We start from the raw sequence: 26,806 nt of genomic DNA on the forward strand, positions 1-26,806 counted from the left end.
TCCAATTTCTGTGTCCTCCGAAGGAACCCGTCCTCATACAAACAATAATTAAACTTCCTCCTCCCCCAGAAATTCCTGAAATAGAGTCACCCTCCCTTCTCCAGATATCAATACGAGCTCACATTATTTTTACCTTTAGGGTCTTGGAACCAAATGCAGTTTACCAGCCACCCTTTTTCGCCAAGACCAAAGTCAAAAAGATGGCTCTCTCCCCCTCGTTCCACAATTTCCAGTCCGCCCTGCAGACGCAGGGGCCAAGTTGGGATGCGCCACGATGCCCATGAATGTCAAACGCTGACGACGAGGTGTGCGCCAAGGAATCCGAGCCTCGTCGGTGGCTCACAAGATGCATTCTACGCCGTAGCTGGGATTCTACCAACAGTTTGAATTTGGATTGAATATTCTAGCACTAAATAGGTAATGCAAGGACTGGTAGTAGGTCAATGATGGATACTAGCAATGCCCTAAATAATGACATCAAAGATGGATCAATCGATATCCACCTCCAAGAGCTTAGCTATACGAACCGGTTCCTTCACTGCGGGATTTACCGAGTCCATCGAGCCAATCATCAAGGGTATCCGATCGCAGAATAATGGAGCGCATCCCAATCATTACGTAGGGGTAAGCTCGGGTTACCAGATTGGGGGCCATTATTGGCCCATCGATAAAAGAGATGGCTGGGAGGGTTATGCTCGGACTTTATCACTCTTGTGTGGAAGAACCGCAGTTCACCTCATAGTCCTTACGGATATATTATCCTTTATACAGTATCCTAGGTTACTATACTCTAGATCGATTATTCGAGCCTTGCATTCAGCCTCCAACTCGTTCATTCGTCCATCGAATTTGCACTTCAACAAATAGCGAATATCCATAACGCAACAAAGAAACAAAAAATCATTTGAATAGTAACATTATCAATTTATTCCATTCCCTCACATCATGCACTTCCCCCTAAAACCGATTCTCCGGAACAATCAACTGCCCCGCCAACTCTCCATATGCACCCTCAACCTCACTAATCATCCGTCCCTGAATCCAGTATCCTTTTCCATTACCATCCTCCGCAGTGGCAGCCACAATAATCGCCCACGCTGCATCGTCCGGCGTACTTTTCAATGTGTCGGGGTGAGTAGTCGCCTGGAGACCCTCCACCATGGGAGTCAACGTCAACCACGGGGCAATCCACGAAATAGACACCCCCGCCTCAATGACTTCGCTGATCTGCGCAGTACTACGGGCAAGGCCGAGAACCGCGTGTTTGCTAGCGGTGTAAAGTGGCTGCGATGAAACGGGGACGTAAGAGCCTGCAGACCCAACGATGACGATTCGCCCTCGGCCGGTCTTTTTCATATGATGAATACCCAGTTTCAGGCCAAAGACCACGGAATTGACATTCACATCGAAAGCTTGAGTCGAGGGTCGTTGGAGTTGACCTTTGCTCTCTTCTTGACCATCAACCTCGTCGGAGAGATAATAATAGCGAACCTGCGAAGCCATTTGCGCCTGCTTCTCTGTATCGGAAGTCTGCAACAGTGTAATCTCGGGGTTGATAGCCGCATTACAGACCAGCAAATAGACATCACCAAGAGTCTTCCCGACATGATCGAAAAGCGCTACCTGCTGATTCCAATCGCTCACATCACAGGCTTTATACGTCGCTCCATTGCCGATAGTTGCACACGCCGTCTTCAGGGCATCCTCGTGCAAGTCTACCAGGACCACGCGAGCGCCATGTTGTGCGAGAAGAGATGCAGTTGCAAAGCCAATGCCACGAGCTGCACCGGTCACGATGGCTACGCGGTTCTTGAGGAGGTTGTGGACGGTTTCGCCGTCAGGTCTGGGGATGGTTGTCATTGTGGAGAGGATAGAGGGTCTGGGAATGAGTTGAAATGAAACGATGTATGAAAAGGTCTATTATGAAGGGTGGCTAATCCCGGTTTATATGCGTTGGCATTCTGTCTAGGCCCACACGGATCTCGGTCTATCCGTTTCCCGCCTACTTCTTGCTAGTACTCAGGTCTTTAGCCGAAAGCGAGGCAGACTCGATGATTTACCGGGTCTAAGTACTCGCGCATGCAATCTTCATCTAGTTGATTGTTCGTCTTAACTTGCTATCTCATTCAATAGGCTCATCCCTCCATGCACATGCACCCCTGGTCCCAGTTCAAAAGCTACTCATAGCCCTATCTCGATTCCCAATAGCCTGCTGTGTGACACCAGCCAACGGTGCAAAGGCCTCAAATCCATGCGGGAGACCAGGATAAATATGGCACTCAGTAGGGATATTAGCCTGGACAAACTTGCGCACATATTCAAGTCCCTCATGCACAAAGATATCCAACTGTGGGCAATCTAGATATAAGGATGGAAGACCTGCAACCCTCTCTACCCTTGCTGGTGCAGCGTACGCCTCAACCTTGTCCGTTCCTGCATCCGGGCCGAGATATGCTGTCCAACCGGTGATATTGTCAATTTCGGTCCAGAATGCTAGTTCGCCGGCGTGGTTGGTGGTTGTTCGGTCGTCCAACATGGGATAGATGAGGATTTGCTTGGCGATTGGCGGAGACAGAGCTGTATCGCGAGCTTTTAGGGTCAACGCCGCAGCTAATCCACCTCCTGCACTTTCACCCATCAACGCGATGCGAGAAGGATCGATAGAGTGTGATGCAGCATTGTCATATACCCACTGGAGGGCAGCCCAACAGTCATTCAGAGGAACTGGGTATGGATGTTCTGGAGCAAGTCGATAATCGATTGTCAAGATTTGAACACCCGTACGCGATACAGCTGCAATATGAGGTACTGAGCACTGCTCTGCCGTCAAGGATATATATCCTCCTCCATGGATGTGCACAATAGCCGGCTTTGCACCGCCGTGAGCGGCGCTCCGCTGACGGAAATGATAAATCACCACTTGGTGACCCTCAGCTGTCGGAACTTGGTGAACTAACTTCTCAATGTCCTCTGGGAGTGGAGGTAGATCGTTCGTCATGGCTGCCAGCAGGGCTCGTCTGGTTGTAACATCATGGAGTGGCGGTTTCGGGACCTGTGCGAATTGTTGTAGCACTGGACCAGCCTCTTTGAGGAACTCGGGATGATACTGTAAAGACATTGTAACGGTAGTAGAACGTGTGTGATCTAAAGGGAGTCCAACAAGAAGGATTTCTCTTGGTTTCGCCTGTACTGCGCAATTTATCCTGACTCTCTCACCTTCGGCTTCTAAATCTCCGCATCCGCTTTGTCCCCGCAACATCCCAATTCACTTCTCTCTATTTTCCAAATTAGTACACTGTCAAACAACTTCTGACCTTTTTCTCCGCGATCCGAGCAATCTAACTTTGCTGGATTCCCTCGGAACGGATTGATTCCCGTCCCCGATATATATCCCCACGGCTCCACTTCACTCGTGTGGGGAAAGAACCTTATTCTTTGGGTAGTTGACAGCGAGGTGAAGATTACCCACCCGCACTCATCCACTCTACACAATACTAGGCAAGGATTCGGACCCGCGTCTCTTCTAATTGTCCAAGACAGCTTACGTATCCCAACCATGTCTAGGTTTAGCCTTAGCCACGGATTAGATTGGTTTCGTACGCCATGAAAACTGAATGCAGAATGACTCTCCAGTTGCCCGATTTCGATGAACTCCCACCAGTCGAAGGCATGCCCCAGGGATGTGCATGGGGTGTTTTCGATAAAGATGGTCGAAGGGACATGTTTGGTACCCTGAACCTCTTGACGACAGAGGTAGTCAAGGCTGCGACTGCAGAGGTTCGAAGGGGAATCTCCATCTCTCTTAAGTGAGTATTACTTTGTACGTAGAATTTACGACTTGCTGAATCCTTGCGTAGCTGGCCACTTGGCAGCATCAGGAATCCCAATTTCTTCCGAAAGAGCCTTACTCACAAGGTTATGAAACTGGAGGATGGGGAGACTGATTCACACTATGGGTTTGACGACGAGGTAGAAGATCAATATTCTATTCATCATCATATACAGAAAACTGCTAACGCATCATAGGTCGAGTTCAATACTCAAGCAAGCAGCCAGTGGGATAGTCTCTGTATGTTTCAAACGAACAATAACTTCAAGATCAAGTCTAACATCTAAATGGGCCACTTCTTACACCTTCCTTCTGGAATGGCTTACAACGGAATGAAGCCCACCATTGATGAATTACAAAACTCCGCCACTGCCACCGAAAAATTTCCCACTCTCGATAGTAAGTTCCATCCTACTCTTTATTAAATCCACCTCTAAACTTCACAGAATGGCACAAACGAGGCTGCATCGTCGGCCGCGGCGTACTAATCGACTACAAATCCTACGCCGACCACCACGACATCAAATACTCCCCCTTTAGCGGCCACCGCATCAGCCCTTCCGACATCGAGACCGTAGCCGCATGGCAAGGCATAAAATTCGAATCCGGTGACATCCTGATCCTCCGATTCGGGGTCACCGAGGAACTTGGCAACATGACCGCCGAAGAACAAGCCAACGCCATGTCTAGCCACCATGCATGCGGTCTGGAAGGTACCAAAGAGATGGCCCGGTGGATTTGGAACAAGCATTTCGCTGCAGTGGCCAGCGATAATGTTGCAGTTGAAGCTATGCCGCCGATGGTTGATGGTGAAGAGAAACCGTTGACTCAATTGGTTTTGCATCAGTGGTGTTTGAGTATGTTTGGTCTTCCGCTTGGGGAGCTGTGGTATCTTCAGGAGTTGGCTGAGCAGTGCTCGGCTGATCGAAAGTGGTCTTTTCTGTTGACTTCAGCTCCGTTGAATGTGCCGGGGGCAGTAGGTAGTCCAGCTAATGCATTGGCTATTCTTTGAGGAAGATCATTGAGTATCATCAGCTTCGTTGAAGCTATTCAGTACTTGACGAATTAAACAAGACAAAGATTAGTTCCCTACTCGTAGACACAAACATTTCTTAAAAAGCATCAGGCATATGACATTCAATTGACGACAAGGAAAGCTTTCACAATGGTTCATTTGATCTATCAACATACAAATCTTTTCAACAATAAATCAAGACTAGAGCAATGTCGAACAGGAATAGGTTCCAAAATCTACATATCCGAAAAGACCATGACCACATATTTTCTATCACGGCGATGTATGAAATCCATTCCACTCCTCCAACGCATCCGTACAACACTTCCACCAACTCGGTATCCCACCAAGCCAAACAAGCGGCTCCCGTCTCTTCCCAGGAATATTCGCACCCATATACCACGAGTCCGTCTTCGGGTACAGGGTACGCTGACTAGCCTGGAAGACCTGCTCGCGCCATTGCTCGGCAGCTTGCTGTGTAGGTTCGATTGATTCAATGCCATTATTTTGCATCTTCTCAATAGCCTTGCAGATCCAGTCCACCTCCATCTCGATGAATGGCGGGCCATTCGCGAGAGAAGTTGGGGCCTGCGGGCCATACACCATGAACAGGTTTGGGACATCGGGGACCATCAGGCCGAGATGAGTGAGAACGCCGTTCTCCCACTTTTCAGTCAGAGATTTCTGGTTTTTGTCCGTGACTCCCAGGTCCAGAAGACTGCCGGTGACAGCGTCGTATCCAGTCGCAAAGATGACCACGTCTAGGTCATGGTGGTGGAGGTCATCTCCCCTGCCGGTCACAACTCCAGAGGCGTGAAATTCCACGATGGGCGCCTTTTTGAGATTGTGGAGTGTCACATTTGGACGATCAATCATCTCATAATAATCCTGCTCCAGACTCGGTCTCTTTGTTCCCACAAACATATGCTGTTTCAATGGAGCCACAAGATCCATCTTCTCGGTGTTCGTCATGCGCTGGCGCACTTTCTGAACCCAGTAGTCATAGAAAAAGCCATTCGTCTTCTCATCAAGCAAGAAATCATAGTAATTCGAGACCAAGAAGCTGTATCCACCGCGAGCCCAGAGCTCGTCAAAGAGCTCTTTGCGCTCTTCGGGTGTAGCCTGATGAGCCGATTGATAGCGGGTATTGTGGGGGAATCCAGCTGCAGATTTGTAGCAGCGGTCAAAGATACCCTCGTAGTAGCCTTTCATCATTTCAGCTTCTTCAAGTGTAATGGAGCGCTGGTGCATGGGAATGGTGAAGCAGGGCGTGCGAATGAAGACATTCAATTCGCATTCTTCCTTGGCCAAGGTCTGCACGATCTGTAGGCCCGAGGCACCATTTCCGACAATCCCGACTCGCTTGCCTTTCACATCCAAGGAGTCTGGATAGTCCGCTGCATGGACGAGTGTCCCCTTGTACGTCTCCAAACCCTTGAACTGCGGGTAATGCTTCTTGTACGAAGAGCCGGTGGCAGCGATGACATACTTGCACGTAGCCGTCAAACCCGTGTCGGTCTGCAAAGTCCATCGCCGCGAGACAGGATTATACTCCGTCTTGGTCACGATAGTACTGAAGACCGTATCTTTGCTCAGACCCAACACATCGTCCACATGTTGGAAGTATCGGCGCAGTTCATCATCCCCAGGGAATCGTTCTGAGAAATTCCATCCTTTCCAGACGGCAGGGATATTGAACTGATAGGATGGTGTCTCGGAGTCGACACGCGCGCCCGGGTATCTATTCCAATGCCAAACCCCTCCAAAGGCGCTGCCGGCTTCGATCAGCTTGACGGAGAGGCCGAGGTTGCGTAGTTTATAGAGGGAGTTGCATCCTCCAAAACCGCCGCCAATGACAATGGCATCGGTTTCGATATGAGGGCCGGCTCGAGTCATTGTTCAGGATTTAGAGACAGAACCAAAGAAATCGGACAAGAAACTGCGAAATTGCAAATATGTTCAACCTGGAGACTGGGACGAAGCACCTTTTCATCCATCTGAACAACTAAGCCAGCACGGAAGTTGCTCGCCCGCCGAATCTGAGACGGAGACATGATATCCGAAGCCGTTGACTTCCATTTTGCACATTCTTCTGTGCAATGGCAATCAGAGTAGTATATTCATAGTTAGTAGGCACATAGTTCTAGCAATGAAACAGGAAATCAACCGCGAGAAGGTTTGCCACTTCGGCCCACTTGGGCCCCACACGACGCCACAAGCGAAGCGCATGGACGGCAGCGGCAGCGCCTGGGATGATCCGAGGAGAGGAAGTCCTCCCTGGAATTGCGGAGGTTTCAAGATGAATTTTTGGCTCGGAATCTGTCAGGTCCGGATCCGTTCCAGAAGGAGCGGTACGATTTGCGACGGATGTCAAGTCTGTGGCACCGGTGGAAGGGTGCACAGGATGGAGTCGGTCATTAAACGGAGAATCACTTGTAGCCTCGTACCGGAATGCGGGTAATTTGTCTTGCCCTAACGATGTTGAATAGAAATACATAGACTTCAAGCGCTCCAGATTGCATAGACTCGTGACTTCAACGTGCAAGCGTTTTCTTCGGCGGAGAATCTTCGTTCTTTCTTCCTCTTCTCTTGAAGCTCCTTTCCCCATCTCCACACTCAAGACTCAAACATCTTACCAAACTACAACCATCAACAAACCTTCCAAGCAAATCACCAAGAAATATGCCGTGTCAAGTCAAGGGAACGGCATTCATAACCGGCGGCGGCTCAGGAATCGGCAAAGCCACCGCTGTATCCTTCGCCCAGAACGGCATCCAGTCCATCGCCCTAGTCGACCTAAACCTGCCTCTTCTCGAAAAGACGCGTGACGAGCTCCTCGCCCAGTTTCCGACTATAAAAGTGGAGGTACTCCAAGCAAACGTTGCAGATGAAGCATCCGTCGAGAACGCAGTGCGCGAAACAATCGAGCGCTTCGGCGGTATCCATATTGGTGTCAACTGCGCTGGAATTAGTGGCACGCCCACGCCGACTGATCGGATGACGCTGGCTGAGTGGCAGAAGGTTATCGATGTCAATCAGACTGGGGTCTGGCTTTGTCAGAGAGCATTGCTTCGGCAGATGCTTCGGCAGGAGTACGTGATACTTCGTGAATTTAGATTTGGTAATGAGCTCTCTGACTTAAAAGTAGGTCGCGCGGTGAGCGTGAAGGACGAGGCGTCATCGTGAATGTCTCGTCGATGTTTGGCGTTAGTGGCCCTCCTGGGCCGTTCGATATTCCCCACTACACAGCTGCGAAACATGGTGAGTACGGCGATTTCCCTTGATTCTGTCCATTTGACTAACACGAGCAGCGGTGGTGGGTTTGACCAAGATGGTAAGATATCTGAAATTCTATATTATCATCTAGTTGTATGGCTAAAACAAGACAGGACGCAAAAGCGTACTCACGACAAGGAATTCGTATTAATGCAATCTGCCCTGGGTAAGTTCCCAAACTCCAACTGGCTCTCTACGTGTCTAGCAGAGTCTCACACGGGTTTGCAGATTTGTCGATACTCCCATCATTAAACAGCAAATCGAATCTGGGTCAATGAACCCAGCCTTCGAGATGACGCCACTTGGACGGCCAGCGCAAGTGGAGGAAATTTCGGACGCGATACTTTTCTTGTCCTCTCCCATGAGCAGCTACATGTGTGGTGCAGCGCTGGTCGTGGATGGAGGATTCACCGTCTAGATCCTAGAGTAATACTCGAAGAGAATTTGTCTCATACTCATACACTGATTTTCCTATTATATACAAGAAGACTGTAATAAGACACACCCGCGTAAATAGCCAGCATCTATACGAGCATAATATCAAAGTCCGCCTCTTTCGCAATCTCTTGCCAGTTGATATCCTTATCCGGGTTCTTCCCACGTCTCTGCCAAAGCTCTTGAACGATCTCGCCAAGGATATTGATATTTTGAATGCCATGGCGGATCTTGCGATCGAATGAGGCCAGCATGCGAGCACGGAGATCTTCCCGTTGACATTCGGCAGCGACTACAAAGCTGGCCCAGTTATAGGCACAGCCTCCTTTGTCGTTACTCAATGAGTCAACAGCCTCTAGCTCTTGAACAGCTTTCTCGACGAGATCTTGGATCTCACAGAGTGGCGCATGACGCAGTGTTCGACGGAAGTAGATGATAGTGGCATAGTAGAAAGAATTCAGCGCGTGCTGGATAATGATTGACCCGGGGGCATCGGGTGTCGACAGGGACGGGAAGTTGAGATAAAGTTGTAACTCGAGATGATCCAGCTCGGCTGTGGATATTTCGTGGTATGATTCCGCGAGGAAAGTGATATGTGCGAGGAATTGGACCAGGGGTGCGGTGATACCGTGAGATCGTTCCAAATAGTGCCGTAGATCCGGTGACCCATTCAATAACGACATCAGCTGTGTCGATAGGGGTAGACTGCAAAGCGAGGAAAGTGACAGATAGCTCTGTAGCAGACGAGAAGCAATCGGTCCCGGGACCCAGCCTCCATGGACCTCGTTCTCTAACAGACCAAGTCCACCAGCAACATGAGTTCTCCATCGACTCCTCCGTCCGGACATTGCTTCGGCGGTAATGCAAGTCAGGACAGCAGCTAATGTGGGCTCGTCTAGCCGTTTAGCTCGTTGCAGGTTCTGGCGCAAATGACGCAAAGCCAGTTGGTCATGGTACATGGCCACAGATTGATACCGGGGATCTCGGCGCAGGTGGAAAAGGCTGAAGGCGGAGGAGGCACATATAGCGTGGAATATAGAGAGATGAATATTGGACTCATTTGGTGCTGCATCAAGGCCTTTGAGGGCCATAGGCATGAAGATCGTCCTGCAGGGGTTATCGGGAGTATCGATCAACAGCATGTTGCCACTTAGAAAGACCACCCAGTGGTGAACAAGTTCTGTTTCGGACCTCGGGAGTTGTACAGGATTGATGGCCATCGAAAGATGTATGTTCCTCGATAATGATGGTATCGATACAAGGTCTTTGGATTGACTCTCATCAAGAGGATGGTCCACGCGAGAATTTTGGCAATCGGCTAGCGAAACCCCCTCCGCCCGATCGTTGTCACTTGAACTGGGAGAATCGGACGGCATGGGCGAGGGCCATTTCTCAGAGCTGGATTCACTGCAACTAGTCGACTGAGTCGGCATGACCGGGATGGAAATGCATCGATCAATAGCATCGTCTGAACTCTCCGTAGTATGCGACGGCGATGGATTCGAACTATTTCTGTCCGTAGCTTCCGTAGATACTGGTTCATCCGATTTAGGGCTAGACGTGGAGAACACCGTGAAAGGCCCACGTTGCTGCGACGAGCCATCACCAGACCATTCATCCAGCTCTGCTAAGAGGGCCGTCACAGCCGCCGAGGATAAATCGTGCGCCGATTGTGGAGCAGACTGCCATATTTGCCGCCGTTGGGATCGAGTCCCCGGTGTTTGAGACCATCCCAGACGCACGCCATACCCCTGACACTGCCAGCCGCTTCGGCGACAGCGACGACAATGGGGCCGCTCGTCATCGCACTTGACCCTGCGGGCCCGGCAGGTCCAGCAGCCCGTGAATGTCTTTGTGCGTAATTTGGGAGTCTTCACATTGGTGGCTTGTGAGTTATTCGGCATCCCCACGAACTTGGTGTGAGTGAGAGTTTGTGGTGGGTGTTCGGGAGGTCGGCGAGGGCTGGCCAAAAATCAAAATTAATTCTTCAAAATTTGCCTCCCCGCATCGGCACCCGCCGGTCCCGATCTACGAGGCTTGACCCCTGGATCGTCACTCTCCATATATTAATCACGGCTAGCCTTTCCTAACTGGGTGTGAATTGTTGTGGCATTGTGTAACTGCCTATTCGATAAGTTATTTCATTTTAGAAGGTCAGTGGATCTAACATAATTGGATCATTTTTCTTCCATGGTGTCTTGGAAAATATTGGCAAAATCAGACTTGTCGATGAAGCTATTCCTAGGAGTCAGATTATTTTCTTTGCCAGTCCTTGGCTTTCCCTTTCCGTTTTAGTGCTCAAACTCTCGCTGCTTTTGCTACTTAGTAGACAGCCTGACTACCATGCTAATCATGATACTAAGATTGTCCGCGAGCAGTTGTTATGTCTAGGCATATACAGTGCAGTCTTATAGGCTTAAAACCCCTTAACTGCACTTCTAAATCATTTTATAAGTTATATTTTAAAAGATGAATCGAGAGATCTTACTAGAAACCCTCTCAAAAGATATTTCGAAAGACCTTTAGAAAGACCTTTAGAAATAGAGGCGGTTGGGGCCTATTAGTTAGGCCTTTTTCTTTCCAGCTCTCATTTCAAATGTTTGAATTATCACTGTACATACATAAAGGATTCTCCAGATATCGAATCTAAGGTTCGTTCTTAATGGGGTTTAGCATCGTGATACCACGAGGGTTTCTTGTAGTGCCATGAGTATGATCATACAATAAACCGTATACTTAGCAGATTCATCCCTGCTAGTCGATGTAGTGTTGACATTATGTCCGTAGCTTTCTGTTCCACAACAAAGGACGGATTGATTTAGGTAGGTAAGGTTTGGTTTGATCTGGATCATACCGGTAGTAATTTACAGGGTGATTGCAGATGAGATTTCGCAATCTTTTCTCTCATTGTTGAATGAGACTGTCCTGATAAAACCATTGCTCATCAAACCACTTACAGAAGACGAATGTACCTGTATCTCAATTCTACGGGGGTATCTCCATACTATATAGAACAGTACGCCGATTGGGTAATAAATTTGACAAATCAGAGAGCCAAATTTAGTGATAAAAACAATAAACAATGATAGAGAGCCTGAACATGTTGATGGTTATACGGATCACACTGTAGAGAGTGTTACTGATACCTCTGATGTTTGATTATCCATCTTTACGCGTTAAAATTTTAACCCTACATTGACAGAGTATATGCCTCAACGACCATAGCTTACTTTTAAGTTACTAGTCATGATGCTAAGGAGGTGTTGCTACAATATATCGATCGATTTGTATTAAGGAATACGGCTACTGCAGACCAGACCGAAGAACTTCCATATGAGAGCCAACATGGCCGTTTTTGCAGGTATCATAATCTTCGGCAGTCTTATCATAACTCGATCAGTTCAGACACCGCATGTTGTATCTGCTGATTTGGGTCCTGTTTGAAAGAAGCATATGTCTGGTTAAACTCACTATCAGTGAGTTTTGAAAGGGCGATATAGAGGTCATTCCATTCTCGATTGGCGCGTTCCCTCATGACCTTTGCCAAATCCGTAGCGATTAGTCCCTGCTCTATAAGTATTCTGCCACCCTCCTGGCACCTTTCGGCCACCTGAAGGTAGTCAACTCCGGTCGGTCTCTGCTCGGCGCAGAAGATGTCGAACTCCTCGTCCATGTCATCTAGCCGTTGCAGTAGAACCCGGCGAGTATGCTCGTTCTCCATAATCCAGGCAAGTGTATCTTGGCTGGGCTGGGCTGAATAGTATGGTGGAGGTGGGTCGTGGTACCCGGGGGCTGCCTGTGATCCTAGACTCTGAGTAGATAGCCCGGACATTTGTGGAGATGATCGAAAGTTTTTAGTATTAAGGAGGGGATAGAAGCTTTGAGGTAAGTGAGATTTGGAAATGGACTTTGAATTTGGAGACCCTCGCTTCCACTGCTCTAGCCAGCCGCCGCCTCATACGGATCCTAGAGCCATGGTAGCCCACTCTACTAGATTGATTCGAGCTCTGCTAAGCTAGAAATGCTCTGTATATCCTTTTCAGATAGCGGTAAGCTTCTCTTTAGGAATGGTATACCCTAGAGGTGAGCGCTCTGATCTGATCAGTGAATATTATGTAAGGACTTTGATCTGCTCTCGACCAATAAGGTTAAGTAACCTTCTCGTCTGATCCTCTGATTTACCGAGCATAGCGCCTTGATCGGTAGCAGACTCGATACGCTGCTGAATGTGTCACCTAGTTCATTTCAGTCCGTAACTTCCTTCGAATGTCCCTTAAATCTAGACGGTCTACCATCAAGTGAGTGACTGTTTCTTGTGCGCCGCTCACGCACAAGTTGTCATCACGAAAGCCACAGGTCTCGTAGATAGATAACCAATTGAGGCCTGTGCGTAGCTAGCTATATTAACAAGTGCCCCCTGGTTCCTGGGCAGGCTCCTATCATGTACTAGAGTTCACTCGTGTAAGTTGCTGATAGGGTGCCGTCGATCTTCCATCGATGGCCCGCATTCCCGGCCCCACTGATTGTGGATATTACCGCGAAGGTGCCCACTTGAGAGTACTTTACTGTTACAGTGGCCATATGGCTAAGGATCAGACCGAAGGCTTATGGAGCAACTCACTTAAATTACTGAGACAGAATCGGTAGAATTCTAGCTCATTATTGGCTGCTGTCTAGTGAGACAGGAAGCTACGGAAAATGCCGTAGCGTACAAGACAGGGGCCTGGCCGTTACAACCTTACAGATAATTGACGATACAGTGAATATCCAATAAGCAAACTCGGGTTATTTATTGCTAAGTCCTTTCGTGATTAGCCGTTGGAAACTAGCATACGCCACAATAATTACTCCGTAATGATAATGTGAACATAGGAACCATGTGGCCTCCGGGGTCCGGGCACCGGAAGGCACGGCCTTGTCGATTCTATTCGGACGCTGGCTTGGCACCCGCTAGGACTGGGCATCCAGAATGAGCAGCGGAGGCATCGAGAGGCTCGCCCTTGTGTTCCCGCGCAATCTGTCGCATCATATCCATGGGGTCATACCAAACGTCGATCTTCTCCAGCTGAAGCCCCTCATTAACCTTGGCAATGACAATGCCAACGATATCGATCAGTCCTCCATGTGCTTTGATCTTTACACTCTCACCGCGGCTAAAGATAAGACCTAGTCAGCGAGGCCCCTCTCGTCGAAAAATTAGCTAGGCCTAGATGGCAACTCACTCATTGTTTCCGATATAGTCATTGACCATATATCCCCAGTGCCTCCACTTGAAGATCACCACTGGTGGACCACTGTACACTTCCTTGACCTCCCACGCAAAGGTCGGCATCATGCGCTTGAATGCTTTGTGGCTGGTCTCGAAGTCGTTGTGGTTGGGGTCATAGATCGAGCTAGACGTCAAGAGGGCATTGTAGGTGCCGACCTTGAGCATATGTTCTCCGGATTGGGGTTCACCGCCGTTCAGAGAGAAGGCGTAGGTTTTGCGATCGATGGTACGCCAGTCATCAAGGGAGGTCTTGAAGGAGGCTTCGATCTCCCAGTTCTTCACGAGTTTCTCAACTAGGTCCGGCAAACTTCCAGCCTCGTGGGACATAGTTTTGGCTACGCATCTTGAAGTCAGTAGATGGGCGCAGATCAGATCTCGGATTCATCCATGGAAACTTACTTTCTTGATAGAAAGCCCGGGTCTTGGAGTAGTCAGGGGCCTTTCCATATCGCCATGAAGCCGCGTCATCCTTTAGAACTGCATTCTCGTCAAGAACATAGTCTGGAAGTCCTTGTTCGTTGGCCATTTTAGGGAAACTTGTCCTCTGTCGTTTTTCTTTCTTCTTTCACCGGGGTTGAAGGGGTAGTGCGAAGAACTAGGATAAACTGACGGCAAGGCATGGGGGGGTTCAATGTCTATATAGTCCAAGCCCCTCTACGTTACAGGGATGTCATTTTAATTAATTCTGATGACACGGCCGTGAGTTCCTATCCCCTTCCTAACGCGGGAGAATTTGATGCGGCGGACAGGGGGAGCATCACCTTTCCCAATTCGCTCATGGTCGATACGTTAGGGCGAATTCAATCAATCCTCAGTCATGCGGACCATATATTCCAGCCTCGTCGAGACCCGAACGTTCCCATCGTTAACTACGTAACAGCTCAATTGTAACGTAAGTTGTAATATTCTTTGATATTATCGCCTCGGCCAAAGACTGTGTAGTTATCCCCAAATTGAGAATCCTTGTGAACGAAGCGGTTCTAGCCGATTGGCTCGTTCGGACCGCTCGCGTTTAGCGAGCGCTCCATTTTTCTCATTCACCCCCCTGCCCAGTCTCGCTTGATGCACTGCGGCCGTTTTGTTGACCTACATAATTCATCCCATTGGTGGCCGATGGCACGGCGTAGGTGGATATTAACCTTAGGCCCGTGCAACCCGCCCCGATCAGTATATTAGTTCTCTTGGAGAGGCTAATCGGCACTAAAGTCACCTAACATACGGAAATATTACCATCCTTATTAAGTCGTAATTAGAGGGCGATATCTGTTCGCATTATCGGGCGAATCTTGTTACACTCGCCGGACAGTCGGTAACCTTAATGACTTTCCGATACGCGTAGCATCCTACCAGCCCTTTGTTCGTTGCCTGACTTTAGTTCTCGAAGAGGCCGCGCAGCCCCGAGGAAGGAAAAGGAAGTAATATTATTGCAAAGTCCTATATGCTGTCTGAAGGATAATATCAGAGGCCCAGGGTGGGGGCCTTTCGTGCTGGGTTACATTAATCAATCTAAAATTTTTAGCAAGGTTTTCGTCCTCGGTATTTTCTGATACTGCCTCAACAACCCTGTCGCCTCGTGCGGGCACATGTTAGCAATACACGCAGGCACCTAGGCCTCGACCACTGGATGGTGGGGAACTTGTTGGAAGACTGATTGGACACGGCTGTTTGGCGGTTTGAAACCACAACCCCACGAGTTGGTTCAGATTTTTCTGAGGTCAAAGCTCATTGCTAGTTATTTAATTAGAATGAAGGTGAATCAGATCCCAGGAAGACCGCTTCTTTCTCAAGTACATAAAGGGGAACATTGAAGACTGGGAATTTTGTTGTTCTGGCAGGCAATATTAAATGGGTAAGCCTGCTGCCACCCCCTAAATTTCCCGCGCGCACCCCCTGGGGCCTTAGATCCTGCTATGCCCGTCATGAGTACCGTACAAGTTGGATCTTTCGGAAGGTCTTTTCAGATAGCTTTCCGGATAACCGACATAATATCTCTCGAGCTAAGTAGATAACTGGTAACGATGAACATACCGTAAAACTCCACTATATAGAATAGTTACTATGTATTATTATGCCAGCCAGAAATTTAAGGCCCCAGGGTGCGCGCGGGAAATTTAAAGGGTGGCCGCAGTCTCGCCCGATTTAATATCCTGGACCTGACGCTGCTATATATTACTCCGGGTGGACCACCTCCATCAGGCAACTATCCTCGAGTCATGTATGTATGGCTAGGGAATTAAGCGATAGTAAATCAACTACTTCAATTGAGGGGCCTTGTTTCTAGAAGACTAAATTGACGGGTTTGACCCGAACTGCCCTGCTGAAGACTATAAATGGGAACGGCAAGCCGGTCTTCATGGCGCGATCAGACCGGCGATCCCCACAAAGCCACTGTCCCACCTGCATGTTTAAATGGGGCACCTTGATATTTGATCGGCCGGGTAAAGATAAATCGGAATGACCCGACAACATGTGACGTCAAGGCCCTTGACTAACTAGAGAGGGTTATATTTAGATACAACATCATAATTGTACAGAGTGAGTAGAATAGAAACAAGGGAGCATGTAGATTTTGAGTGAGCTTCAATGAGAAAACTGCACATCATTTCTAGCAAGCTATACTGATGCCGAATTAAGGCTAAAAAATGCCGGTCAAACTTAGGCTCTCGACAGAAAAAGTACGGTGCCATCTCTGACTGGGGAGCTGTTGGAGGCAGTGCTATATCTTTACCCACGCTACAACTATGTATACTAGTCTCTTCTATTTTATTTGGGACTGAATAACCAATTAGCAGTGCTCAATGTTCTAGATTGGCTCCATCGTAAGAAAATAGAACAGTGATCTATCATGAACCCACACCAGACGCGTCACTTGGCCCTCAATAGCCATTCGGACCAGGGCAGCTAGGGCCCTCGATACCAAAGCTGTGAGATAATACCCTCTGTAAGGGCCCTCTATCCACCTTTTATTGGTGTGTGTCATGAGCTTGAGACATTTTGTCAGCTAGAATGGGCTTTTAACACCCAAATAGTTCAGGATATGCAGGAGTTTAGTATAACTATATCCATCATGGCCAACATCGCAATCCGGTTGGTCAATTGGGGAATTTTAGCCCCACGAAGGCTAGAAAAAGAGTGAGGCTGAGTGGGAACATGGAGATAATATTGATGAGATATCGTTTTATCGTTACCGGGTCATTGCTGTATAAGATGGTCCTGAGTTGCTAATTCGCTGTCAGTGCAGTCAAGCAATTTCTTTCGACTTCATTCCACTCATTTAGAAATTCATTCTCTTCCTTTCACTCGCTCGCAACTACTTCCATTCCCCGAATCTGTGCAACAGACGCCATGTCAGTCACTACTACCTCGACCACCACCTCCGCTTCGGCAACCTCCAGCTGTCACGCGAAATTATACGACATCCCCACGCACGATGCCGCCTGCGCAATGCCAATGAAGGGCAATTACTCTGCAATCATGAGCAGCTGTTGCTCCTCGGCTTCTGTCATCGAGTATGACGGGTGCGATTACTACTGCTTGGCTCAAGGCCAGACTGTCGGTGATCTAGCTGAATGCCTCATCAAGGCATCTGAGCCTGGCCAGGTTTGGTGTAACACCAATGCCAATGCCACCGCGACTGCGACTGCGACTGCTATAGGTACTGGAGTTGTCACTCTCAGTGCAACAAGTACCGGCACTGATACCACGGCCTCGGCGACCTCGAGCAGTGCCACTGCGAGCTCGACTGCCAATAGTGCTGGGATTGTCGTACCTCGCCCTTTGACCAAGTCTGCTATGGGCATGATCGGTCTTATGTTGGCTGGTGTGGCAGCGGATTATCTCCTTTAAACTTGCTGAAATGCCGTTCGTTGGTTAAATAGAAGTTTGCAGATTCGCGAATATTTTTGCCTCGGGATGTATCGGATGCTTCAGGATTCGAGATTCGGGGATAAGGAAAACAGCAGTATAGGTCTACATGTTTAATTGAAGTGCCACATTGGAGTCACCTCCGACGGCGGTAAAGAGGTTCTCCAAGTGACTATGTGAAACGGTGTTGATCCACTACGCAATTTGGAGTTTTCCGGATTAATTCCTCGGTAAACGTCATGTAGGTCGGATGTAAAGACATGATATTGGTAATAACTCTTAAAATTCCCGTACACTGAATAGATATATAGACCATGTACATCGGAATTATCTCTCAGAGTTAATATTCTCTGCGCTCAGGGGAAGCAGTCGAATTTTGTCTAGCCTCATGCCTCGGGTTGAATAAAGGGTATGCCCGTCAACTTGAACGCTTCTTCGTCCAGGATAGGTTTGTTAATTGGCTCCGATCGGTTATAAAAATCATCCTTTCCGTTTCGTGTTGCCCTGTTTGAGCCTACATGTTGTGCGTTGGGCCAGTGGGTTGTTCCAAGCCATGCTGCAAGAAGAATTCATAAGCTTCTAGATCCGTATTAGAGTCATATAAGCGACTAAGACTTACACTCAAATGCAGCCTTCTTCTTCTTCAGCTGTTCCTGGGTGACGTCCTTTACCGGCTGGTAGCATGTGTAGATGCAGAATCGTGGTGTGGTGCCCTCGGGTGGTAGATTGTAATGGGGTGTCCGGCTATCCCAGAGAAGCAAGTCTCCTGGGTCCGCAGTGACCTTCACCCATTCACAGCCGTGGTCTGCTAGCCATTGCATGCCTCGTTCCGTGAAGCCATACCATTCCGGGTTCCATGCAGGGATTGGGTCTTCCCATGACATCTCTTTGTGAAATTGTTCGCTCAATAAGTGGGCCCCTTTACAAACAATGAGGCCTCCGTCCTTAGGACCGTTAGGTAGTATATTGACTAGCCCTTGCATCAACCGGAGTCCTGGTTTCTTTGGGTTCTGATCTTGGTGTGGCCATGGTTTATTGGGAGGAAGATCCGTGCGGTTTGGGAATGCGAAATTGACGGCGTCGAACGAAACAATCACATCCTTTTCGCCGTATACCTTACGGAACGCATCAACAACGCCGGGCTCTGATCGAATCCTCCACACAAACTCTTCATGGCTAACAGCATAATTAAGACACATGCCCTTCTCATTTATGACGGGCAATTTATCCGCATGAATGGTCGACGGATCGTTTCGGTCAAAGCCAAGGCCACTATAATAGGTTTTTAGTTTGATTTCTTTAACAACCAGATTGACTGTGACCTTACAATCCTTCCAGCCAGGAGTACATATTTTCTGCGCAAATGTTTGCCGCCTCGGGGGAAACAGCGCCCTTGACGACAGCAAACCCATCACGCTGCAGGTCTTTCTGCCATTGTTCCAAGTCTTCTTCTGCTACAACCTGTACAGTCGCAACAGTTTCGGTTTCCGTGGGGGGCATATCGGAAAGGGACGATATAAACTCAAAAGTATCCGCTTATAGTACCGGGAGAGAGACAAAAGGTTGGTGTTTTTTTTCACTGATACTGAGAATTTTGGGAACTCTTTATTAATGGTAATTCCCGAGGACTCCCTCCACCCGATGCCTTTCTCGCCTTGCTGCGCCGAGTAACCCCCGCAGTTTCCACTCGGATTCCCCTTAAGTTGCCCGCCACATTCTCCGACCCCCCCACATTTTCTGCTCACAATTCCATTAAGAGGATAAGTCTTGAATAAGCATTTGAAGGCTTCAGGCAAAAGATTGGTCCAGTTTTGCGGATACCCTCAAAGAGCAAACCAAGCCACGAAACTTCATTCCACTATGAGAGAGCGAGAGAGAGAACCTCTCCTTTGATCCTTTGCATTTTCTTCTTAGGGGAGTCTCCCACTCTCAACACGAACCAGGAAGCTTGGTACAAGAGGAGTATGATACTGAACAAGCAGTAAGCCCTACAAGAAAGAAGGACGCAAAGGATATTAAGTACTTCTCGTTGCTTTACAAAGAGGTTGAAAATGTCTACTATTTAACAGATATAACAATCTTCTAGTACAGGCTTTGGCCAAATGAACAACGTGTAGATCGAGAAAGATTTATAAAAACGTGTAAATAATAGCAAAAGTTCTATTTGTGACAAATGGAAAACCAGGCCCGGAGTTTCAATCCTCAATCAGCCTTCAAAAAGGTACAAATGGCAGAATGATAGAACTCGGGTGTTCAGGTCCCGAATGGATGAAATGCATTCCCTTGTTCTTCTCCTGGTCCGGCCGCGGAGCAGAGAAGCTTTTGTACTCCGCAAGACTTGGGAATTGGCCACCAATCTGTCATAAGTGGGAAGGTGGAGGTCAGTCAAGTCTTTCATCACGGAAGTAGGAAGGCGACATCGAGCAAACTTACCCTGACACTAATCGATTCACCGGCCTCGAAATCAACACCCATTGCCCAAATACCGATTTCAAGTCGTACAATAGTCCCAGGCGGGATCTTGGCTTCAATTTCATGCGGATGAAATGGAAATTGCGGATGGATGCCTTTCTCAACATCAATAGCTCGATGGGATGCTCGCAAAATTCCCACAGATCCTTGGTATAAATTTGTGCTTTGGCGTTCTTTCTCCGGTATTTCGTCAATGGAGTTGACTGGAGCTGCCCTAAATGGAAAATTCAGACTCAACAGAGGCTTTCCGTTCTTATCCAGTTTTCTCAAAATAATATAGACGTTCATATCGTCATGATCGTTGCAGGACATATGAAGAATCGCCTTTGGCAGGCCGAGAAGCCGGGAGCGCTCAGAGAACGTGTAATCAAATGCACTAAACGACTCGAAATTTTCCGAATCGTGGGAGGCAATAGATGGTGTTGCCGGTAAAGTGTCCTTTAGACAGCCTTTAACCAAGAAGAATTCTCGGTATTGGGTATCAGGTACAGGGAAACCGGGTAAAACAATATTCTCAATAGGGTCCCGGTCGCCAAACTGCAAGCAGGTCCAGCGAACTCGGGGGGTCAGTTCCCATGAGTTCTCAATTCCCTTCAGATAGCGATCAAAGAACGAGGCTAACTCCTCCTCGGCATGGGCATCGGTGTAGAGGTCGAACCATTCCTGGTATCCAGACCATTTGATCCATTTCTTATCGTGAGGGATCTCTAGCCATGCTCTAATACTACCCATAGTATGAATTGAAGAAATATCCGAGCCAGAAATGAATGTGGCGCACTGAATATTCTTCAGATTGGCACGCTTATCGTTCCAGTAGGCATTGGCGATAGGCGATCGTCGATACATTTCGGCAAAATCCTCCACACCAGAAGGACCACGGATAATCTTTTCTGTGATGAGATCGAAGTTACTCATCCCAAACACCCCACCTCTGCAGAATTGTTCGCGGAAGATATCCGCAGAACCCTCCCATGGAGCAATGGCTTTCAAAGATGGTGGGTTTAACTCAGCAACGAACCACTGGGCAATAGCTAGGGCAGAGTTGCCAGCCATGCCCACACTGCCATTACACCAGTCCATTTTTGCGATGGCCTCAACAACATCATACCCATCTTCTCCATCCTGGCTACCCATAATCGGGATCTGTCCATCGCTGTTTCCCGTGCCTCGCGAGTCGACGCTAACAATAGCGTAGCCTCGGGGACACCATTTCTGAGGATCAAGGCCTTCGAATTTCTCCAAGCCACTCAAGTCCTCTTTCAAATCCACGCAACATTTCCATACAGTCATTGGTAGCATGGCTAGTGCGCTATACTTCTTGCCATAGCACGACCACCCTAATATAGCGGGAATCTTGTGCTTTGTATTCGCCGGCCGACATATATCAACGTAAAGACGACATCCATCTCGAACTTTGATCTCGACATCATGCTCCAATATGATATCACTAGCCAAAGCGCGGGCGCCGTATCCGTTCCATCCCTCAGGAAGTGTCTCAGCTTTTCCAGAGTGAAAGCCTTGGTAGTTGTTCTCGCCGATCTGAGGCTTGGCGATAGACTTGTAAGCCACTTGAACAGGAACTGGCATGGTCGCGAATTTCGTAACGTGTCAAGCCACGGGTGTCGCCTTAGGGTGTCTTGTAGCGTGGGAGGCGAAACAGTCACTTCTAGGATTGTATGAAGTAGCTGCGAATACGACCAAATTTAACTGACATATACCTCCAGAACACGAGTGGCTCGGTTGGATCACCGAACGTGGTCCTCTCGGAACGAAGTGGATGGTGGGTGCTTTCATCCCACCTCCACTTCGGGTTCCTGGTGGCGATGCGGGGGTTTGCAATCGCCCAGCCGCTAAGCGGCATCCGGGGGGACCTTAGACCTTGGAGAGTCCAGTTGCCTGTTGGGATTACAAAAGGGTGCGCAAGCCACATTTCCCGAAACCACTAACATTCCAAACTCTCGTCGAAGCACACAAAGACATAAAGCGACATAAGCCATACTCGCTAGGATGTCTGCGACGACTGTGAACACAACCATGGAGTCCCGACTCCCTTCAACCACCTCTAAGGATCTGCTCACCTTTGACGGGATCCAGTTTGGTGATTGGCGGGACGATTTCCACAAGAATGGGTTTGCCATTGTCAAGGGTGCCGTCTCTCAGGAGCGTGCTCAATATTACCGACAAAAGCAGCTCCAATGGCTCCAGTCATTCGGTCTGGGATTTGACCCCAATGACAAAGCAACGTGGACCAGGGACCACTTACCCGTGAGCTTTAAGGGAGGGTAAGTTCAGTAATCCATTGACTAGGATCTTTTCAGATGGGGGCTAAATGTTTGGCATGGACAGAATGTACTCTGCTTACGCAGCCACTCATGAGAAATTCGTTTGGGAGGCTCGAACAGAGCCCAACCTTATTAAAACCTTCTCGGACCTGTGGGGCACAGATGAGCTGCTCGTGTCTTTTGATGGCATGAACATCACCTTGCCTCAGCAGAAAGACATCGACTGGTCTCCCTGGCCGCATGTTGACCAAAATCAAGAGAGAAAGGGGTAAGCCATAGGAATCTCCAGCAAAATCACCCGCGATGATTGAATGAGACTCATAAAACCTAGCATGCAATGTGTCCAAGGTCTTCTGAATTTTGCTCCTAATGGGCCCCAGGATGGTGGGTTACTTTTAATGAAAGGCTCGTCAAAGCTTTTTGATACCTTTTTCGCGCACAAACGAGAGGGCTATGCGCACGAGGATGCACCGCCTGCGGAAGAGGAATTCAGAGATCTCTTCCTGTTTTCAGAGCAGGATGTACAATGGTATAAAGACCAGGGCTGCGAGTTGATCAAGACATGCTTGGAGCCTGGTGATCTTGTTCTCTGGGACAGTCGCACGATGCATTACGCTTGCCTTCCCCAGGGGGACATTATTCGATCCGTGCAGTACGTCTGTATGACCCCTCGAAAGTTCGCGAAGGAGGAGGACGTTAAGCTCAAGGGCGAGCTTTTCTGGGATTATGAAGGCACAACTCACTGGCCGCACTGGTAAGGAATATGTTGATCTATCAAAACCCATTGGAGTCACCTGCTTACGCTACAGCAGCAACATTCATAGACACGGTCCGCCCATGAAAGATGGAAAAATTGATCCGCTGAATAGGAAAGAGCCATTAGAGAAGCCAGTTCTGACTGACCGGGTTCTACAGCTTGCGGGAGCGAAGGACTATTAAATCCTTCACCATAAGCAAGGACTAAATCGTCTCTTCCAAGGCCTCTATGTACAGAAACTTGCCAAAGGAATGACGTAGAATATATGAACATGAAGTTTATTTGTGAATCTGATGTGTACATTCTTGTATGCCGATGAAGCCTTTCCTGTATAACACTATAACGTGCGCAATTTGGGTTGAACCATGTCGAGTGTGGAGGAATCGCTACTCCAACAGACACTATATCTCCTGGCCTACGGCGGACGATAGAGGGGACTTCCCCAAAACGCTTAGTTAACTATTTTCAAACTGGCAGAATCTCGATTTCAGCTATTCTTTATCCCATGTAATCCATACATTTCGTATATCCCCAATCTCAAGACTAATCTTAAGACCTAGAATTTTATAGTAGATTACCCACGTTGTTGCATATAATACTAGTAAATAGGGCCCTAGATAACGCTTTAGTAACGAGCTATGTGATTTATGATATAAGCTACATAGTTGGACGTACGTACCTACCTAGGTAAGAGGATTTTATGGTATTCGGGTAGAGCGTATAGGACGGTAAAGGCACTTGGTAGGATTCAAGAGTTTTGGAGAAGTCCCCTCTATCGTCCGCCGTACTAGCCTCCCCCTCGCTAATACCTCTTGTTGATTTTCCCTTTAAATACAGTCATCGGGGTGACTTTTCTTTGGATTATCAAGTTTGCATTGTATGTTTTCAAACATTTTTAGCTGGAGGAGGGGGAATATGAAAGGTAAGTTGACGTGAGTAATATGGGTGATAGTTGGCTGAGATAGGACGTGCTGCTAGCTAAAAGCTCCGGCCCCAACCACTCATTGTGGACCGGAGTTAAATAGAGTCGATGAACTGATCGATCAATCATCCAACCGTACAAAATTTCATGGGCTGCTCATCAAAGAAATCCCGTAACTTGTGTAAATCCAGTCGTCCCAGCCTCGGCCTCCCGACAAAAAGGAGAGGCTAGTGACAGCTTATGGGAAGTGGATGTGATCACCCCCGAGGCCTGCCGTGCGGTACCCTTCACCCAGATGCTCCGGATCCTCTTTATCATCGTCCAGTTTCCACCTTGCTGTAAATTGTCTGATCCTTTTTCCTGTGAAGAAGATAACAATTCCAAGAAGACCAAAGAGCGCAGTCAATCCTCCGTAGGTACCAAATACAACTGCATACCCTGCAGCTGCCTGGAACTCAGAAATGCCGTAGCTAAGGCCGAACTGAATCACGCCGCGCATAGCGCACACAAGGACAAGTACAGCTCCCTGGGCCGATGGGTAAGCATCTAAGAGGTAGGCTTGCCCAGCAATACTAGCACCCACGAAAGAGAAGTACTGCGCACAGTATCCAAAGACAATAGAGAACCAATGGAAACGTTCTGGATAAGATCCACCTTGACCGAACACAACACAGGCGATAATGCCAGTTATCATTGGGAGGATCAGAGGAACCAAACGAAACTCAGGTTCGTGGATACCACCGTTCCTGCGTGACATCCATTTAACATTCCAGTCACTGTAGAAGCCGAGGACAGGAAGGCAGACAAATGCGATAACAATTTGTCCACCCTGAGCGAATCCAACTGAGCTGCTTAGCCAATGGTACTCGTCCAGAAGGATATTACCATACGTTGTGCCGATAGAAACGTTAATACCCAGTAGGACACCGTTCATGAGCACAACCCATAAGACATTAGGGAAGCAAAGAAGCTGAAGCATATGCTTATAACACACCACCAGCCTTCTCCACTCTGGCTTTCCTGTCATCAACTTAATATCAGACCAGAAGGTGCGCCCTCGATAGTTGACCGTGTCGATGATTGGACCACTCTGTGTAGTAACCCGCGTCACGTCTGCTTCAGTCTTTGGATTTGCTGCTAGTTCCGAGTCTCCTGCTTTCACCATATTCTCAATTGTCGCAATATCGCCCTTGTACGCTGCCAAGGGGCGGTTATACTTGGTTTCTGGAACTGCAACGATACCAACCAAGAAGACCACGAATGACGTGATGGCATAAAATCCATACCACCATCTTAAACCAAGAACGGCAGTCTGATATGAAGAAATGGTAGATAAGAGACCCGAGAGTGTGGATTGAATAGCCCATTGCCAGGTTAAAATCTTTCCACGCTCGTGAAGAAAATGGGTTTCCTGCAAATCTTGTAAGTCTGCTGCTCAAGAAAGAGTGGCAGGCTGCATAGAACGTACCTGGATCATCATCGGTGTCAAAGCTTCTGACTGACCCGCCGCGAGTCCTAAGAAGATACGTGCCACTAGGTGCCAAGTATAACCTTGATTGAGCGCGCACAGCAGAGACATCAGTGAAACCAACGCCGCTGAGAATAGGAAGACGGGTCTGCGGCCAATAGCCAGTGCTAATGGCATAGAGAAGAAATTGGCAATTCCCATCGCCAAGGCAGGAATTGTGAACAAATATGTGATCTCTGCAGTTGATCTCCCCTCTGCCACATATTGCGGTGAAAAAAAGCCAATAACAGCTCCAACTCCAGAGACGACGGTCAAAGATAGAGTTCCAACTGCAGCGAACATTTTAGGAAAGAAGAGGATGACAGGGTATTTCCCTTCGAAGACATACAGATAGATGTGGTGAGCATAATGACTATACGACGCCAAGCAGGTAGGTTGAGGGGGTCGCGAGGATCCTTGGAAGGGATCGGGAGTAAGACGACATTGTTGTTTGATATCAGTTCCACGCCGCCAATCGCATCAGTATCTCCGTGCTGAGGTAGAACAACGCTTTCCACGTGAGCGGATACGGGATCTTTGGTGGGATCCATGTCTGCCAGGGAAAGCGTGAAGAGGAACGGCGAGTACTGAGTGGAATGGGAAGTATAAAAGCTGTGACTTGGAGAGCCCAAACCGGCACTCAAATTGCTTCGACCTGGGAGACTTTAGTCGAGCAGTCCTCTTCGCATGCAATTCCTTGTCGACAGGGAGGGAATCACCAACTCTTATGAATCGCCAGCTAGAGCGAGCGGAGGTATTGCTCTATAGGCCCCCTTCCTCATCCCCGGACTCGCACTAGACAGGACAGATGGACTAGGCAGTTGTCGGAAACATGAAAATTGCCGAAAATGATGAACTTCGGGCGCGAAGTGGCGGTGGCGTTCTCTTCTCGGATCGGTGGGCCCCCGCTGCTTGTCGAATCGACCGTGTCAGAAGCGAATCACTGATAGAATATCAAAAATATCGACTACGCTATTAGCCAGGCCCTGCTACACAGATCAAGTTACCCCATACCCCATACTCCGGATATGATCCCCCCGCACTTTGCCGAGGGGGTACGCACCCCACACTCGGAACGAATAAGGGGGGGGAGTTTTGGTATTGGGTCGCTGACTCGCCTGATTACACCCACATTACTGAGGCTTCGATCTTCCAGGCGCTTAACGAGAGCCAGTCTT

General features: G+C 48.4%; 14 protein-coding genes across 14 annotated transcripts; 5 read left to right on the top strand and 9 right to left on the bottom strand.

Moving 5' to 3' along the window:
• Positions 1-957: 957 nt before the first annotated feature.
• N7496_005811 (uncharacterized protein) lies at positions 958-1,860 on the bottom strand (the record flags this gene model as incomplete). The annotated part of the gene is made up of 1 exon (XM_056698740.1): positions 958-1,860. The coding sequence occupies one exon, from the start codon at positions 1,858-1,860 to the stop codon at positions 958-960; it is 903 nt and encodes a 300-aa protein (XP_056554153.1).
• A 310-nt stretch (positions 1,861-2,170) lies between these two features.
• Positions 2,171-3,118, bottom strand: N7496_005812 (alpha/beta hydrolase; the record flags this gene model as incomplete). The annotated part of the gene is made up of 1 exon (XM_056698741.1): positions 2,171-3,118. One exon carries the CDS (start codon positions 3,116-3,118, stop codon positions 2,171-2,173), a length of 948 nt encoding a protein of 315 aa, XP_056554154.1.
• Positions 3,119-3,621: 503 nt separating this feature from the next.
• On the top strand, positions 3,622-4,116 carry N7496_005813 (uncharacterized protein; the record flags this gene model as incomplete). The annotated part of the gene is made up of 3 exons (XM_056698742.1): positions 3,622-3,806; positions 3,858-3,969; positions 4,027-4,116. The coding sequence occupies 3 exons, from the start codon at positions 3,622-3,624 to the stop codon at positions 4,114-4,116; spliced, it is 387 nt and encodes a 128-aa protein (XP_056554155.1).
• On the top strand, positions 4,117-4,841 carry N7496_005814 (cyclase; the record flags this gene model as incomplete). The annotated part of the gene is made up of 2 exons (XM_056698743.1): positions 4,117-4,228; positions 4,276-4,841. The coding sequence occupies 2 exons, from the start codon at positions 4,117-4,119 to the stop codon at positions 4,839-4,841; spliced, it is 678 nt and encodes a 225-aa protein (XP_056554156.1).
• Positions 4,842-5,117: 276 nt separating this feature from the next.
• N7496_005815 (flavin-containing monooxygenase) lies at positions 5,118-6,740 on the bottom strand (the record flags this gene model as incomplete). The annotated part of the gene is made up of 1 exon (XM_056698744.1): positions 5,118-6,740. The coding sequence occupies one exon, from the start codon at positions 6,738-6,740 to the stop codon at positions 5,118-5,120; it is 1,623 nt and encodes a 540-aa protein (XP_056554157.1).
• A 786-nt stretch (positions 6,741-7,526) lies between these two features.
• Positions 7,527-8,538, top strand: N7496_005816 (SDR family NAD(P)-dependent oxidoreductase; the record flags this gene model as incomplete). The annotated part of the gene is made up of 5 exons (XM_056698745.1): positions 7,527-7,936; positions 7,993-8,105; positions 8,156-8,178; positions 8,234-8,286; positions 8,349-8,538. 5 exons carry the CDS (start codon positions 7,527-7,529, stop codon positions 8,536-8,538), a joined length of 789 nt encoding a protein of 262 aa, XP_056554158.1.
• A 106-nt stretch (positions 8,539-8,644) lies between these two features.
• N7496_005817 (Zn(II)2Cys6 transcription factor) lies at positions 8,645-10,459 on the bottom strand (the record flags this gene model as incomplete). Its single annotated transcript, XM_056698746.1, has 1 exon — positions 8,645-10,459. The coding sequence occupies one exon, from the start codon at positions 10,457-10,459 to the stop codon at positions 8,645-8,647; it is 1,815 nt and encodes a 604-aa protein (XP_056554159.1).
• Positions 10,460-11,940: 1,481 nt separating this feature from the next.
• Positions 11,941-12,387, bottom strand: N7496_005818 (uncharacterized protein; the record flags this gene model as incomplete). Its single annotated transcript, XM_056698747.1, has 1 exon — positions 11,941-12,387. The coding sequence occupies one exon, from the start codon at positions 12,385-12,387 to the stop codon at positions 11,941-11,943; it is 447 nt and encodes a 148-aa protein (XP_056554160.1).
• A 1,092-nt stretch (positions 12,388-13,479) lies between these two features.
• On the bottom strand, positions 13,480-14,350 carry N7496_005819 (uncharacterized protein; the record flags this gene model as incomplete). Its single annotated transcript, XM_056698748.1, has 3 exons — positions 13,480-13,708; positions 13,778-14,159; positions 14,224-14,350. 3 exons carry the CDS (start codon positions 14,348-14,350, stop codon positions 13,480-13,482), a joined length of 738 nt encoding a protein of 245 aa, XP_056554161.1.
• A 2,819-nt stretch (positions 14,351-17,169) lies between these two features.
• Positions 17,170-17,670, top strand: N7496_005820 (uncharacterized protein; the record flags this gene model as incomplete). Its single annotated transcript, XM_056698749.1, has 1 exon — positions 17,170-17,670. The coding sequence occupies one exon, from the start codon at positions 17,170-17,172 to the stop codon at positions 17,668-17,670; it is 501 nt and encodes a 166-aa protein (XP_056554162.1).
• A 404-nt stretch (positions 17,671-18,074) lies between these two features.
• On the bottom strand, positions 18,075-19,188 carry N7496_005821 (uncharacterized protein; the record flags this gene model as incomplete). The annotated part of the gene is made up of 3 exons (XM_056698750.1): positions 18,075-18,244; positions 18,308-18,960; positions 19,016-19,188. The coding sequence occupies 3 exons, from the start codon at positions 19,186-19,188 to the stop codon at positions 18,075-18,077; spliced, it is 996 nt and encodes a 331-aa protein (XP_056554163.1).
• A 713-nt stretch (positions 19,189-19,901) lies between these two features.
• Positions 19,902-21,747, bottom strand: N7496_005822 (uncharacterized protein; the record flags this gene model as incomplete). Its single annotated transcript, XM_056698751.1, has 2 exons — positions 19,902-20,045; positions 20,122-21,747. 2 exons carry the CDS (start codon positions 21,745-21,747, stop codon positions 19,902-19,904), a joined length of 1,770 nt encoding a protein of 589 aa, XP_056554164.1.
• Positions 21,748-22,167: 420 nt separating this feature from the next.
• N7496_005823 (uncharacterized protein) lies at positions 22,168-23,381 on the top strand (the record flags this gene model as incomplete). Its single annotated transcript, XM_056698752.1, has 4 exons — positions 22,168-22,442; positions 22,507-22,710; positions 22,774-23,196; positions 23,252-23,381. The coding sequence occupies 4 exons, from the start codon at positions 22,168-22,170 to the stop codon at positions 23,379-23,381; spliced, it is 1,032 nt and encodes a 343-aa protein (XP_056554165.1).
• Positions 23,382-24,359: 978 nt separating this feature from the next.
• On the bottom strand, positions 24,360-26,179 carry N7496_005824 (major facilitator superfamily transporter; the record flags this gene model as incomplete). The annotated part of the gene is given in 3 exon segments (XM_056698753.1): positions 24,360-25,532; positions 25,590-25,963; positions 25,978-26,179. The coding sequence occupies 3 exon segments, from the start codon at positions 26,177-26,179 to the stop codon at positions 24,360-24,362; spliced, it is 1,749 nt and encodes a 582-aa protein (XP_056554166.1).
• Positions 26,180-26,806: the final 627 nt, after the last annotated feature.

Source organism: Penicillium cataractarum, assembly GCF_028827025.1.
Source record: "Penicillium cataractarum strain IBT 29864 chromosome Unknown utg000005l, whole genome shotgun sequence".
Classification (NCBI taxonomy): Eukaryota; Fungi; Ascomycota; class Eurotiomycetes; order Eurotiales; family Aspergillaceae; genus Penicillium; species Penicillium cataractarum.